At 41.7% G+C, this 16,638-nt stretch overlaps 1 protein-coding gene across 1 annotated transcript in view; it reads left to right on the top strand.

Moving 5' to 3' along the window:
• The first annotated feature begins 453 nt into the window (after positions 1–453).
• The window catches only part of BEST3 (bestrophin 3), a 17,217-nt gene continuing 1,032 nt past the window's right edge, over positions 454–16,638 (top strand). Inside the window, exons 1-8 of the mRNA XM_010011470.1 lie at positions 454–605; positions 2,308–2,402; positions 2,956–3,189; positions 8,411–8,565; positions 9,265–9,342; positions 9,741–9,893; positions 12,836–12,916; positions 14,228–14,379. Coding sequence (XP_010009772.1) covers positions 454–605; positions 2,308–2,402; positions 2,956–3,189; positions 8,411–8,565; positions 9,265–9,342; positions 9,741–9,893; positions 12,836–12,916; positions 14,228–14,379 — 1,100 coding nt within the window. The remainder of the gene's footprint in view (positions 606–2,307; positions 2,403–2,955; positions 3,190–8,410; positions 8,566–9,264; positions 9,343–9,740; positions 9,894–12,835; positions 12,917–14,227; positions 14,380–16,638) is intronic.

Raw genomic sequence — 16,638 nt, 5'->3', positions numbered from 1 at the left:
CTTCTCCTGCTGAGAGTTTTGAAAAGAATTTCAAGGAAATTTACTTCCTTTTCTTTCCGCACACCAGACTGGAGCAAACTGAGAGTAAGCAGAGGTTTCAGAGGTGTAACATGTCCCCACCACTGCCTCCCGGGCAGATGGCCACATTTGGTGCTAGCTATTGCTTTTGGGTGATCTTTGAAGTAAACCCCAAATACCGCCTTGCATTAGTCAATCTGCAGGTCCAAAAGGGGCTTGTAACCGCAAGATTTTTGTTTTTCTCTGTCTTTCTATATATATATATAAATACATACAGCATGTATTTATGTATACCTATACTATTATATGCATATATGTGTGTGTATATCTATGTGTCTATCTATACAAGGGTGCATTCAGGTTAGAATATGCTGTCTAAAATGTTGCTGGTTTCCTGCTTCTCTTCTCTGTTTCTAGGCTCAGCCTGCCAAGACGATGACAGTCACTTATTCCAGCAAAGTAGCAAATGCCACTTTCTTTGGATTTCACAGATTACTCCTAAAGTGGAAAGGCAGCATCTACAAATTGCTGTACAGAGAATTTATTGTTTTTGCTACTCTTTACACAGCGATAAGTGTATTATACAGGTACAGTCTTTCCAATTCACATCTCATTAAATGTTATACTGAAGTTTCACACTTCATAGTGTTAGGCTGATGAATGATGGCTGATGACAACATAGTTATTGTCTTTTCTTTGGACCTTCTCTAATGTGCTCTCCTTTCCATGTTTATTTTAATGTTCAGAGAAAGCATGTAGGATATAAGTAAAATACCTTGTATTGTATCCATCTGTTTCTACTTTCAGCCCAGTGCTGAGCAACCCTCCTCCTGAAGTTAGTTAGGCTAAACAAACACCCATAGCTAGCCTATGTTATACAGCTTTTGTCATTCTGATGTTGAGTTGGCAGCAGCAAGTGTGCCTTTCTGCTTTAGATGATAAGTATAGACTTTTCATTCTAATTGCAGAACTGCGTCTTCAGTTGTTCAGTGGTAATTTCTTTAACAACCCTGAAAGGTAATAATTTGAGAGCCAGGTTATGTAGTCAGGAGAAGAAAAGTTTTGCTTAAAGCTAGGGTGACATGCAAACTTTATTTTTAAGCTTGCAGTAAGCCAAGCAAAACTTCATGAAAACCAGACGTGGTTGTTAGCTGTGTGTCACCCAGCACCTGGGAGGGTCACGTTAGGAGAGCTGCTTCTTCCACCAAGGTGTGAATTAAACACCTGTATGACAGAATGCAGTTGCGTCAATTAGTGCAGTGAAACTTTTAATTGATGAAGTACACCACACAGAAGTATCAAAATCACGATTCAGCTCTTGCCTTGATCTGTAATTAGACCTCAGCATTTGCTCAAGCAAAGTGAAGCAAGGAGAAAATGAGCTTCAGTTTGTGTGTGATTAACCACTAATTTTGAAAAATGTTCTATACCTGTAAACTCAGAAAGAAAATTACAGCATTAATATGTAAAGAAACATAGGAGTCTCAAATGTATTTAAATTAATCTAGTTTTACCGAAAATTGGCAATTAAAGACCATGGTAAATACACCATGGAAAGCTTTCTATATGTGCTTCAGGTTTTATTGCACAATTGTAAGTAAACCCCACCAAATATTTGTCATGTGTTCCTTTTATTTAAAATCAAAGAATAAATGTAATACTCATCTATACAAATAAAAAAAAAAAAAAAAAAAAGAAGTTACATTTAAGCTTGTTGTACCCTTTTTCCCATGGGCAGAAGCTGCCATACAACACTCATTATCTCTCGTGAATATTGTCCTCACTGAAAAATAAATACAGTAGTTGTGGTTTTAGTCTTGTGGAAGATAAAAATTTAGTAGGAGTAAGAATAAAGAAACTACCACAAAAACATAACATTTCCAAATAAGAGCAGTTGGAGATTGGTAACCTTTTGCAATTCAGAAAGACCTGACCATTTTCAGTAAGTAGCTCTCCGAAAAAGGAGGGTAAGCTCTACTTACAGACTTGCTATCATCATTGGTCCCTATGAGACAGCAAACTAATTCTCCAGGAGTGGTGATCCTAATTAGTACTGCCAGTCAAATTAGTCATGAGAAAACTGCAAAGACCAGGGAATAATACTGTCTTCTCCTCCAGCTTCTGTATTATGTGCCAAAAGTCTTAAGGACTTTACCTTTAAGAATGAATTTGAAGACATTAGCCAAGGTTGCTCCTGATTGCACATACCTGATTATTTATACCTATTTGCACTTTGTAGCTAGTGCCAGAATATTATGAAAGGACAGATACATTTTATTCTTGCTGCAGATTTTTTCTTACAGGTAGCCAAAAACGGTTCTTTGAAAAATTATCAATTTACTGTGACAAATATGCTGAACAAATCCCGGTAACTTTTGTGCTTGGTAAGTACCAGTGACATGTGAAATCGTTCTCCAGCGCTATCTCTGTTCAGGCATTTAGTGAATGTCTGTGCATGGAAGCGTTTCAGAGCTGAGGGGCATATGGAAGGTTAGAGGTTCACAATGAAATCATCAGCTTCAAACAGATCTCCTTAAATTCAAGTCGCTTTTTTCACATCAACATTTATACTCATGTTCCAAATATACCACCAAAAGAGCAAAGTTTCTGCACGTATGTGTATATATATATTTAGTGCCCACTAACACTGATACATTGTGCCCCATCTATCAAAGCACTAAATCCACTCAAGGTTTACTACAGAAGAGGAAATTTGGAGGTTAATGAGTATGAGAATCTCAGCTGGAATGGGCCATTAAGTTGCAGTGTCTATTAAATAATGAGCGTTGATTGCATCATGGGTTTTGAGGTGACTTATTGCATTTATTCTGGGAAATGTAGCAGCTTAGTGATATGAATAACACCCTGCAAACTAAATCAAAGTGACCTAAACAGAAATCCTAATAGGCACTGCATTTTTTAACTTCTAACTCCCAGGTTTCTATGTTACTTTGGTGGTGAATCGCTGGTGGAACCAGTTTGTGAACTTGCCATGGCCAGATCGTCTGATGTTCCTCATCTCCAGCTGTGTCCAGGGCAGAGATGAATATGGACGCTTGTTAAGGAGGACTCTCATGCGTTATGTGAATTTAACATCTCTGCTGATCTTTCGCTCCGTGAGCACCGCTGTGTACAAAAGGTTCCCTACCGTGGACCACGTGGTAGGAGCAGGTACAGGAGTCCTTCTCCCCCAGATTTCTTTCCTTTACTTCAGAGGTGAAGGCACAAGGAGTGAAAGAGCTGGACTGATTTTTTCTTTTCTCTTTGGCCCCATGTGTGCCTCATACTAAACCATGTCTTTCCAACCTATAATTCTGTGTCAAACCTACCACGTTTTTGTCAGTGGATTAAATGATGTGCCCTTAAGTGTGCAGCTTTAATGCTCTTAAAGTCTTCATCTAGCAACACTATAGAAATCAAATGAGTCGGAGACTCTTACGTAAGGAAGAAGTCCTTCACAGTGAGGGTGGTGAGGCACTGGAATAGGTTGCCCCAGGAAGTTGTGAATGCTACAGCCCTGACAGAGTTCAAGGCCAGGTTGGACAGAGCCTTGGGCGACATAGTTTAGTGCGTGGTGTCCCTGCTCATGGCAGGGGGGTTGGAACTAGATGATCTTAAGGTCCTTTCCAACCCTAACTAGTCTATGATTCTATGATTCTATGTGGATCTGTTTTCAGGCATCACAGAGGCAACAGACCTGGCCCAAACACATGGCTACATGGAGCATGTACAACATTCTCCAAAACATGAAAAATAATGTAGTTGCAATACATTATGATGCAGTAGGAATGGTGACTTGACATATGTCATTGCCTCGATGCCTAGGATACAACCTTGTCTCGTGTATCAGAGACTGATCCCTGTAGGCGCTTCACAAGTACAGTTTTATCTCAATTTATTTTAAGTAGATTGCATTTTAAGTAGATTGCACATTTTAATTAATACTTAAAAACAAAAAAACAAAACAACCCCAAGGTTTTTTTCTTTATATTTACAATCTCACTTTAAATTTAGTTTTTTCAGGGATAAATATACTAAGTATTAAGCATGTCTTTATTTTCTATTTGTTTTGATAACATGGTAAGTGTGATGATGGGAAAGAGAGTTCAGTCGTGTAAGACTCTTTGCCTATGAAGGTCTGACTGATGAGTATTTAAAGGCAAGGTGTGATTCACATGGTCAGCGTCAGGGATAGAATGCCAGTGCAGGGATATGGGGTTATATTCTAAATAGGAGAAGTCATACTTTGCTTACTGAATGTCTTGCATTTCTTAAAATTATTCCTTTGGCAGAGATTAGTAAGCAAAGTTGTAGCAAGTTAAAATATGCAGTGTGTATGTACATATCCACATTCAACATATGTGTGAAAAGCTTTGGATAGTAACAAAAAAATCCAGGCAGAATGCACTGATCTTACTGGGAAAAAAAGAAGTCATTTATGTTGGATTCAGTTGGATTTTGAAGTTCTCTTCCTTGTGCTTTTCAACAAAACTGTTTACCTGAGCCTGTGAGAGGTCAGGAAAGCTTCTGTCACTCTCCCCAGCAATCTGCCTCTAGTACGCACTGGAAAATTACAACATTTCCAGCAGGCTAATCTAGCTCTGCCTCCCTATTGCTAAAGACAATCTGTTCCAAGAGAGACAAAATGTCGCAGTGTTGTACAAAAATCATAGACTGGAAAACAAGTTTTCATTGTTGGTTGGTTGTTTTTTTTTTAACAGTGGAAAATATTCTATAAACAGTATAAATAAGTATTGATAGTATAGTCAGCTCCGTGGATTTCGGTGCTTGTTCTGTAGGTTTTAATACATATTGTGCCACATAATTTTTGTTGATGCAGTACTGAGCACTTGAGGATATATTTTGCTTCATTAACATCCAATGATTAAGACAGTACTCTGCAATTATCCCCTCCCTAGCTCCCTGTGGCATTACATATGAGACTGCATGGGAGTGCAGCATTTAGTATGAACGTGAGCAGCAGAATCTGATACTTGCAGCACAGCCATCATTGCAACAACTTGTGCCGATTCTACGTTTCTCTATCAAACTGAGAACTGCCACAGTGTAACTATTGTTACAGATTTCTCTTTTCAGCAGATGAACTGCTTAAATTCATAGATTTTAAACCTGAGAACAGTATCACAATAATCTAGTCTGACTCATCCATAACACAAGGCATAAAAGCTTACTAGCAACATCCTTTGTCATGTTGCAGTTTCTGATTGAACTATAATACCTTCTAGGAATATAACCAGCCGTGATCTAAAATTCAGCTGGTTATACTGGAGACTACACCGCATCCTAGGTGAACTGACATTCACAGTGGTGAACTCGCTGTGGAAAAGTGACATTTTATTCCAGTCTGAACTTGTTCAGGGTCATCTTCTAATCACTGGATTTTGGAATGGGTTTGGGTTGTTATTTTTCTTGCTTAGGTGAAAACATAATTTTTCTCTCAATAGTCACCTGTTAACAGAGTGCATAAAGGATTGAATAAACTTAGGAACTTCACCATCTGTAGTCTCTACCTACAAGACACAGTCCTCAGTGTCTTGTGGGGAGGATCTTCTAACTCTTTTCTGAACTTTTTTTCATTTTTTAGCATTCTTTATGGAGCTGTAGGCAGTAGAAACATGTAGATTCATGACATTATGATGCTGAGTGCTGCAGCACGTATGCCATAAGCGTCAAATGCCTAGCAGCAGTTCTAAGCATACCAATAGTGTTGGCCACAAAGTACGAGAGGGAAGTTGGATGCTCAAGAACACAAGTCTTAAAAAACACAAGTAATGAGTCAACAGATGAGCAGAGCAGCCAAAACAGCTGCTAGGAAATGCAGAAGAGAAACATGAGGTATGAGTTCAGTGACATGAATACCTATAGAAGGCTGAAATCTGGAGTCCCAAACCCTCTACCAGAAGGAAGTACCTAATTAACTCTTTCTTAAATAACACAGAAGCAAAGAATTAAACTTTTACCTGCTTGCTGCAGTAACGGCAAATGGTTCTGAACTGCATGTTGTTTGTATTGCCATAACCTACTCTGCTGTCGTGAGAACCCACTGGAAGTACTGTGTGCAGTTCTGGTGTCCTCAATATAAGAAGGACATGAAGCTGTTGGAGCAAGTCCAGAGGAGGGCCACCAGGGTGATCAGGTGGCTGGAGCACCTCCCATATGAAGACAGGCTAAGAAAGTTGGGGCTGTTCAGCCTGGAGAAGAGAAGGCTGCGTGGAGACCTCATAGCAGCCTTCCAGTATCTGAAGGGGGCCTACAAGGATGTTGGGGAGGGACTCTTCATCAGGGACTGTAGTGATAGCACAAGGGGTAATGGGCTTAAACTTAAACAGCGAAAGTTCAGGTTAGATATAAGGAAGAAGTTCTTTACAGTGAGGGTGGTGAGGCACTGGAATGGGTTGCCCAAAGAAGTGGTAAATGCTCCATCTCTGGCAGTGTTCAAAGCCAGGTTGGACAGAGCCTTGGGTGACGCGGTCTAGTGCGAGGCATCCCTGCCCATGGCGGGGGGGTTGGAACTAGATGATCTTAAGGTCCTTTCCAACCCTAACTATTCTACAATTCTAGGAACACGGCTTCATTGAACTTTTCTGACCAAAAAGATACTCAGCTAACAGTGGAGAGTTGAACTGATCCTTGTGCCTTTGCTGTTCTTCATGACCTCCTCAGGCTGCGTCCTTCCAGATAATGACTTCCCAGAGCCTCTCAAGTGTCTTGCATCCGGTGTTTACTCCAGACTGTCCATTTTCTGATATTCTGCCTGTCTCTTTCAGCCTGATAGAAACATTTTTTCTTGTCCCATAATAAGCAGGCTGGCCAGCCAAAAATCAAAGGCAGCCTGAAAGACTGAATTATAGGAGCCAGGAGCAATGACTAGCATGTCAGTTTTTCTGGTTGCCTGATTATTTCTGTGTGCTTGATTATGAGAGCTGGCTGAAAACTGACCAGGGATCCTGCTCAAATTCCATGATACTGCAGGAGTACTGTGTCTCATTGGTGAACTTTCATTCTTCCACGGAATTTTCTGTCCTGTCCTTGTGCTCTTTTTCAGTAGTTGCAATATTTCATACCTCCTGTGTTGACTTGTTGCAACTGTAAAACAGTGGCATTTTTCTCAACAACAGAATATCTATGAAGGTTGCTGTGTTTCACAAATCTCCTTTTACCTTACTCACATTTTTATACAAAACACAACTGAGTTTCTGTATTTTTTGCTTCATTTATCATTAGTAATATTAGCAACAATGAGCCAGTTCTTAGTTACTAGTTGGAGACAAGAAAAAGATCCTATCTACTTTCAACCCTCTTATTAAATTTTCAGGGCTCAGATTTGTAATTGATTGTCTGAGCACTTATTTTGGGGATGTCATGTTACTAACTTTGTCCTGGTTTGGAGCTAATGTCAACAAAGCAGAAGAAGCCTTACACCCACCTTGGTAGGTGATGCACACCTGAGCAAAAAAATATGATTCTCCAAACCTGAAGATTTCCTCAATCCCAGAAAATCCAGGATTTGGATATAAGAAAATGTGAAGTTCACCCTTTTGAATTCTCTGAGGTTGTTTTTCTCACAGGCTGGCTGGAAAGAGAACAGCAGAGCAGAGCTTTCTTACCCAAGGGGGTAAAGGTCTTGCTCCAAAACCCAGCTGCTCCCCTGCCAGTCCCAGGCAGTGACCTGCTCTGATGCAGGTGCTGTCACACACAGTCCTGGGTCCCCTGCCATCTGACCTTGGGCTTGCTTGCAGCAGGGGAAGCAGGGCTTCACAAGGCCAGGGAACTCTTCAGGAAACATAATACCTTCCCAGCGAGGCAAATTGCCAGGCAGAGAGAAGCTTCAGCCAGCAGCCCCACAGCATGTCATCTGGCCCGGCGTCCCACTAGCAGCGGGACTTCTGTGCATGGTTCCCTTTCCATCTCTTTGCACGCCTTCATAACCCCAAAGAAAACATGAAACACAATCTGGCAGGGAAGCATTTTGCTGGCAGAAGACACAGCCTCTGTTGAGCTCTGTTTCTTGCATGCACTTATACCCTTTGTTGCTTGCTCACTGCTTTGCAGATTTACCAAAAAAATACCAGAATCGGAAGGTCACGTAACTGCCCTTACCACATACGTGGAGGTGCTGCCTAAAGCCATCATTGCTGAAAGGTAACAGGTAGTTATTGCAAAAGAATTTGTTTCAGGCAAGATCTATCCTAGCAAAAACCTCAAAAAAACCAGAGGAGACTACTAAGTTGGAATTATAAATAGCATTTAGCATAGATCTATGCAAATATCACATAAACAGACTCAAACATATTAAAAATTTATAATATCAGTAGCACTGAAAGTACAGAATAAATGAAGTCTTTGGTTTTGTTTTTTGTTGGCTAAACAGGTTTTATGACAAGATATGAAAGAAAAATTTTTGATGACCTGAAGTCTCCCCACCTGAAATACTGGGTTCCATTTGTCTGGTTTGGGAATCTGGCATCAAAGGCACGAAAAGAGGGGAGAATTCGAGACAGTGTAGATCTGCAGACCCTAATGAATGTAAGTAGAAAAAGTAAATCTACAGAAAACTGATCTGAAATTGCTATGTGGTAGCTTCTCACTTCTGAAATTTGATTTAGTGTGCACAGCTCTACAGTGTCATCTAAACAATCTTACTCGGGATTTATACCACTTGTCTCTGTGTACCAATGTACGCTCAAGCACACACAGCAGCAGTTCACTGGGATTGTATTTGTATGACTGAGAAGGTATTAACTAAAGCAACAAACTGATGAGTAAAAAATTATAGTAACATCACTGTAAATTCTTACTTGTTCCATTAAATTAAAAAAAAGAGATTAATGTGACATTTGGAAGATTTTAATGTCAATTTCAGGGAAGATAATCTCCCTCAATATTTCATTAAGCGGTCAGACATCCTTTTTATGATATAATATATTCTCTTTCATGTATCACTTGAGTGTAGATAAGATAGAAATTGAAGATAATTTGTGAAGAAATACATAATATACTAACCATCCCAAGTCCATAAACCAAGTGAATATTCAAATGTGACAATAGGGTGCTGGATATAATTATGGTAATGATTTCTATGTACTACACTTTTGTCTCTCCTTATCCTTTTATATATGCAAAAAATGAATTGTAGCAAAATATTTATAATTTAGAATTGAACCCTAGTTTCTTGGGGGTTATTTTTGCTTTTATTCTTTCTTTTCCTTTTTTTTTTCCTTTTAGGAGATGAATAAGTACCGGTCTTGGTGTAGTCTTTTGTTTGGTTATGACTGGGTTGGAATTCCACTGGTCTATACCCAGGTACTGAGCTCACATCCTTTACAAAATTCCAAACGCTGTTTCTTAAGAGGGGAGTTTGGTGAAAAATATCCATAGACTCGACCAGAGTCTCCAAGCTGTTGAACACTCATTGACTCCCACAGGATCACAAAGGCCTGGCTGACTATTTAAGTCATATTTAACAGTCATATTTAATGCAGAGATGTTTTGAAGACCTTGCATAAGCTGGGAGAGATGAGGGAAGCACTGAAATGTTTTTACATTTCCTGGGTCTTCTTCCTGGCCATAACTATTCCTGTGACCCCTCTATAGATTTGTAAATTATATGGCCAAAGGCAGCCAGAGGCCTTTGGGTATGTGTTGCTTTATGCATAAGATTGTATTACTGCATTATTTCAATGAAGTTTTGTTCTTTGCAGGTTGTTACTCTTGCAGTCTATACTTTTTTCTTTGCCTGCCTGATAGGGCGCCAATTTTTGGATACTGACCAAGGGTATCAGGGACATGACTTAGATCTTTACATTCCGATCTTCACTCTGTTACAGTTCTTCTTCTACGCAGGATGGCTCAAGGTAAACTAGTTTTCCAGAAAGGTCATGGGCTGAAAGAGATTGAATCATACTTTCTTTTGCTCAAAGCCAGCCTTTAGTATCTGCTGTTAACTTGATCATATGCAGGCAGTTGAAGGCCTCCAGTTCCAGAGGGCTATCAAACAGTAGCAGCCAATATTGGCTACAACCCTACCGCATAAAAACATTCATTAAAAAGAAGAGTTATAAAGAAATTGGATGTTACCCATCAGCCCATTAATGCCTGCTCAGTTAACATATCACCATCAATCTCATAGTTGAGTAATTAAGGCACATACCTCATGGGAGTTCTTGCCTCTGCAGCGACTATCAAGGTAGACTAGCTGCAGAAAAGTTTCAAATAAAAAGCAAATCGGTACGTCAGGATCTATGTGCATTGGAATTTCCTTTCGGGATTATTAATCACAGCTGGAAACTTAGAGCTAACTTTTCTGCTAGAATATAAATTGAGCAAAATTGGCTACTTTTAGAGCCCCCTTCCCAACTTCAAACGGCAGAGTGGAGAAAGCAGCACACCAAGCTGTCAATTGCAGGGAAAAGTAAAGTGTCTGCAGGGCAAGCTCCTCTAGTCCTGTGTCCTAGCAACTCATGTGGAAAGGGGTTTTCCAAATAGGGACCAGCCTTGAGGGGAGAATGAGAGAGAGGAAGGGAGGCTGGTGCAGCAGGGGGAGCACATTGCTGTAGGCAGTATTGTCCAGGGATTTACTGTTTACAAAACCCTTGAGCTGTCCCTCTTGACCACCCTGCTGGTGTTCTTGAAGGGTGAATGGTTTCCCTTTCATCAGCACCCAAGGCTGTTAGTAGCATCTCTTTCCGTTTGGCTCAAGGCTACCAGCCAAGTGCTGTCCATAAGCAGGTACAAGATGCCATTGTAACTGAAGAATCTTCTGCATAAGGAAATGGAAGGGAGGAGAAGCAGTTTTAAAAAGCAAATTTAATATCAGCAGTGCTCCCTTGGACCGGAGGTTTGTTGAAACCTGGAGAGCCTCCGAGTCAGGATATTTCTGTCTTGAAGGTTACAGCCAGTTTCCTGTTGAGTGTGTTGGGCTTTGGCTGCCAGGCTGCAGAAAGAGCCCCAGGCTATTGACTTCCAGTAACTTAGCAATTTCTCAGAAATTATGGCTAAAATGAGCTCATGCCTTGGCCTCAGGCCTGGTTTGTTATACCTACAATACAGGGGCAAAGTTTCCCACCGTGTGAGACACTTCTAAATCTCCATTTTCATTACAGGTATAGACAAACTGTCCAAATACAGGGCTTAGTTGTCCATCACTACATCCCTTTCCTGAGAGTAAAGTCGTGTCTCACATGCCAGAACCACAGCAAAAGGCCACCACTGCTATTCCCTCTGTCCCAGCCCTGCTCACTTCTTTTAGCTCAAGTGACAGTTTTTGCAGTGGATTTTTGGGTGGTGATCCCCTGCCAACACAGTCTGCGTTCTGGCTAATTCTTGTTGCAGCACTTCCATAGCTATGCCCCAAATCTAACGCCATGCGCCAGGCCAATGAGTTCTAGCAGAGGTGTCCCCTGTCTCCTTTTCATTCCTTCTGATTTTGGGGTGTTTCTGTTATGTTAGTCTGCTTGGTGCTTCATTTGACATCTTCCACCGCTGGCCTGGGAAGTGGTGACCTAGCAGAGTCAGCAGGTGCTTATCCACTGGTGCAACATTGAGGCACATGGGAATGAATAACCAGGGAGTGACTCCCTTACTATTATAAGTTATTTAGATCATAGTCATCCATTGCGAGGTTCATGAGCAGGGCTGTTTAATCATACAGTCGATTTACCCATACCCAAGTTAAACTGAGGACTTGGCCACTGCTCCTGTGCCTGGCCCTGGTGGCCACCAGGAAGGATTGGGAGGGTCAGCAAGAATATGATTGGCTTCAAAACTGAGGCATAAAAGGACAAACAGAAGGAGAAAAGCATGAAGGGGAGAGGATATTTAACCTCAGCATACCAAGGAACTGAGAAATAGAGAAGCAGTCTGAATTTCCTAAAACTTTTTCAGTTTTTCCTATATCATCTTATTTTTATTTCCCCATCAGCTGTAATTTTTCCCCCCACATACACTTTGGTGATCATAGGGATGGGGGGAAAGTGCCTGTTGGTTTTCCATTTATTTAATCCTTGTGGGAGAGAGGGGAAAGGACTGGATAAAGCTATGGGCAGCCAGAGAGGTTTTCTTTCCCATCCTAGTTCCCATACTAAGGCACCTCACCACAAAGGTGCTAGAGCTCCCTGTTTGGTTGTCTCCTCCACAGAATGGGCTTCTGCCCTGCAGTTTTAATCACTTCAAGTGCAGAAACCAAAACCAGCAGGTTGAATCAAAGAACAAACTCGGATTCTCCCTTGGCTTTAGCTAGCATGATGCATAGCATCCACTTGAGTCTTTTGGTGGGCTGCTTTTCCTGAAAAGCTTCAGAGGGATGCCATCAGCACCACCCCCGATAAAGAAGCAGGGGCTGAGGGCTGAGCTGGAAAGACGAGCTGTGGTCCCTCCAGCAGATTCCAGCTGCAGGGCTCAGGAATACCGACCGAATGGGCTGGTGGAGTATTGTATACCATAATGCAATAACAGAGCCTCTAGCTGCCTAGCCATTCATTTAAATCAGCCAAAGTCAACAGTAAGGAGATGTAATGACTATCTTATGTGACAACTACCATGGCCCAGACATGCCTCAATTCCCAGCAGGCCAGCACTGACAGTTATGATTGACAGCACCAATGAGGCATGGAGGTATGAATCTATAGGGAAAGCAAGCTGTTCCTTTGCTAGGCTAGCAAAACAATCATATGGGAGCTCAAGATATGATAGGAACTGACAGGCAGAGAAAGAGAGAAAAATCCAATCTTATTTTCTCTGTGGCAGCAGTCCTGACATGGCATGCCAACCTCTATTCACTGTCTTACTTTCCTTTCAGGTTGCTGAACAACTTATTAATCCATTTGGAGAAGATGATGATGATTTTGAAACTAACTGGTGCATCGATAGGAATTTACAGGTTGCTGTTGTTATTTCTACTTCCAGTTTTACGGTACCATAGGTTGTCGTTACATTTAATCCTATTTCTTATACTGGGGCACAAACTAAGGACAACAAGTGTCAGCATATCAAATTCTTTCCCTGAAGGAGTACCTATGGCTGTGATCCACAGATTTTGTTCTGACGAGTTAATGCATCTTGGGTTTGGTATTTGACATTTATGATGCCTGTCTAAACAGGCAAACAGCTGACCTCAAACTATAAGCTCACTTTATGCCTGGAAAAACATGTAATGTAGGTCAATCCTGCAAATCCAAACGCCATCTACTCCCACATAGATAAGGACACATTTTGCTAATACATTATGATATTGTATATGAATCTGCCTTAAAAAAAATGGCAGTGAAGATACCAAAAAGACCAAGCAGGGCCCTGAGCTAGTAAGCAGGGCCCATATCATGATTTATGGTGTGATTCTGCCACCACGGCAGCATCTGTGGTGGGCACAGGAGCTGGCGTCCTCAGTGGCAGGAGCTGTGGGACTGCCAGGGTACAGGTTTATTGCAGCTACTCCTGATTTCCAAACAGCCCATCTGTCAGCACCTGTATGTCTGAATGAGCCCAAAGACAAGAAGAGCTCCTGTGGCAGCTGCTGCTCCTCTTGCAGGTAGAGAGCCAAGCGTAGGTTTGAGCTGCTGTTGGACCCCACGTCTCGTGGGGACCACTGAGACTGCAAAGCAGAGCCCAGGTGTTAAGGGAAGCAAGGGCAGGGCAAGAAAACCAGCATATTAAGCAAAGCAAGCAATGCAGGTACAGAGAGGAGTGGGAAAGGCCTTCATGCTGCCAGAGATGCTCTCCGGCTTAATATAGGCTGCTTGTGCTATGGTGCCTCGGAGCCCTTTGTGTAAAATGTATCAGAATGTCCTAGAACAGGATGACCACGTACTTGGTTCTGAATGTCCTAAATGTGGGCAAAGCCTATCAGAAAGCTTCTCTACCTCTGGACATTTTAAGGAGCACGTACTTCCCATAGCATCTGGAGGATCACATGTCCATTTATCTACACCATGCTCGAGGACTTCGATCCAACACAAATATCTTTGCAGTGTAGAAAACTCAAATTACAATAACATTTATGCTTTCATGAGTATAGGAGGATATACAGGGTATATTTTATAATACTGAGTCTCTTCCCAGTGCCCAGGCCAGCACACACAGATTACTTTCAAGTGTTTCTGAAAGAAATGTTGAGCCAGAGAGTACAGAGCAGATTATTTCATATACTGTACTGTGTTGAAAGTGACATGATTTATACCAAAAAAAATCTAAGGTCTCACTTCTGGCTGTGGACGAGATGCACATGAACTTACCAAGGATGGAGAAAGACATTTACTGGAACGACTCCTCTGCCCGGCCACCCTACACAAAAGCAGCTGCTGATTACTGTATTCCTTCATTTCTTGGATCAACTATTGAAATGGGGTGAGTGGCACTAAGGGTTCTTAATGCCATCAGAAATATCACCACCCCTACAGCTCATGTTGATTGATGGACAGTCAGGGTAGGGCTGTAGGCTGTGGCGATACTGTGAGCAGGGAAGGTGAAAATGGGAAATGATGTTAGGAGGGAGTGGACCAGCTGGTGGTGGTGGGATGATGTCTTCGGTGGTCCTTGTGCTCATAGGAATTTGGCACCTGGAGGTTAAACTGTGTAGTTACTAAATAGAGTATGTTTGCAGGGAGGGTTCGTTGGCAGTCTCTGAGCACAGGATGGCACCTGAAGGCAGTAGCTGACTTTTCTTAATAATTATTTACTACAGCTTCTTTGTATATCCCCCAGTTAGCAAATTAGCTATTTCTGTGCTTGTTTAGGTAGCAGATGATGGCTGAAATCAGCCCAGATTTTTGTGAAGACAAACAAGAAATTATTGTAAACATATGACTTTTCATTGACTAATAATCTAGGCATGGAAGTTGGAGCAGTCAGATTTTGTGAAGGAAGGGAGTTATTTGCAGACATCGACACAAGAACCATCGTTATAAAGAAACATACAGACAACAGAGGACTGCCCCGTGCTGTCAGAATCTATGTGAGAAATCAGTGACAGGCAGTGAGCTTAAAAGCTGTTGAGTTTAAACATTTGTGACATACTGTGATATAGAACAGGTCAGTAGGTGTAAATACCACCATGCCTGAACAAATACAAGGGCAAGTAGATGTTTTCACCTGAAAACCTTTTTAAAAACTCTATAGCAGCTATTTTTTTAACTTTAAAACTTATCTCAAGAAGTTTTCTGTTTCTCCAAAATTTTCCGGACTTTCTCAAAATTAAATGTGCTTAATTTTTTATTTATTTGGCCTGGAAATTGGTGTTTTATCATTTTTATCCCTCTTATTTTTCCATTTTGGCAGGCATTCTACTACAAAGACCAATGTTTTATATGAATTCCTCTTATTGCAAACAACCTTTTCAGAATGCATTTCCTATAAAATGGCCAAAACAAAACTAAAGAAGCAAGTAAAAAGTAAAGAAGAAAACTCATAGAATATAATTTATTTTACTCCAATTGCAAGGGGGAAAAAAGTGGCAGAGAAGAAACATTGTTGAGTCTGAAACAATTTTTTAATAAGAAGCACTTCACACAAAAAATGAAGTGGGGTCTGAATGAAAAATAGCTCCATGTTAGCCCCTGCGAAATGCAAACAGCTCTGATGTGTTGACTTTTTTATCAATTATTTTCTCCTCTGAACTGTTTCTCTGTTCATCTGTCTAAAAAAAATTAGTAGTTCTTATGCAGACTTCAAAAACAAGGTCTAAAGGTTCATCCGAGTCCAATGGAGATATATAAAACTGGAGCCAAAACCTAAAGTCTTTTCCAGCCCCCTCAAGCCAACACCTGGAACAAGTTGCCTAGAGAGGTGGTAGATGCCCCATCCCTGGCAATGTTCAAGGCCAGGCTGGATGGGGCTCTGAGCAACCTGGCCTGGTGGAAGGTGTCCCTGCCCGTGGCAGGGGGTTGGACTAGATGACCGTTAAAGGCCCCTTCCAATCCAAACTCTTCCATAACTCTATGAGCTTCACAAATGCTGGATGAAGTTCCTCTGTCCCTCCGAGTTAGTGTTGCCTCCTTGCCCCCCTTGCCTCAGGTTTGGCCTGAGCCCCTTTGCCATCCTCGCCCTTAGGACAGGTAACTGGGACAGTTTGACTTGTCCTCTGGGATGCCCTGGGTCGTTAATGTGTACGGAACTGCCTGGCAGATGCAGCAATATTTGTTCTCATGAACCACTGAGGCTGGGCGGGAAAAGGGTAACAGGTACAGACGGGACTCTCAGACACACTGTCGTGCCCCAGAAGTAAGTGAGATTTGCCCATCTGAGCAATTCCAGCACTTCTTGAAACCATTACACTGTTGCTTGCAGGAGTAGCTTTTCACTGTTGTTATTTTTACCAGAAGGATTCTCCTAAAAAGTATCTACAGCACCAAGCAGGGTTTCTTTCTCCCCTTTTCCTCACCCTAATCACAAACCTAACCATGTGGAGCTGCCACAGAGGGCTGCAGCTCAAATATGATACAGTGCCAGATGCCCAGCTGGATGCCCTCCCAGCCTGGTCCTCAGGAGAGGAGACACTTGGATGTGGAGAGCTTTCTGTGTGATCTGGCTGGTCTAAAGCCACAGGCACTATTTCCTGGCACCCTCACCCCTTTCATGGCCTTCCTTGGGGACATACTAGGGCCTTGG

This window comes from Nestor notabilis, unplaced genomic scaffold (assembly GCF_000696875.1).
Source record: "Nestor notabilis isolate BGI_N333 unplaced genomic scaffold, ASM69687v1 scaffold5940, whole genome shotgun sequence".
In the NCBI taxonomy this organism is placed as follows: Eukaryota; Metazoa; Chordata; class Aves; order Psittaciformes; family Psittacidae; genus Nestor; species Nestor notabilis.
Note: the sequence above shows the minus strand (reverse complement) of the source record. Positions and strands in the feature narration are given on the sequence as shown.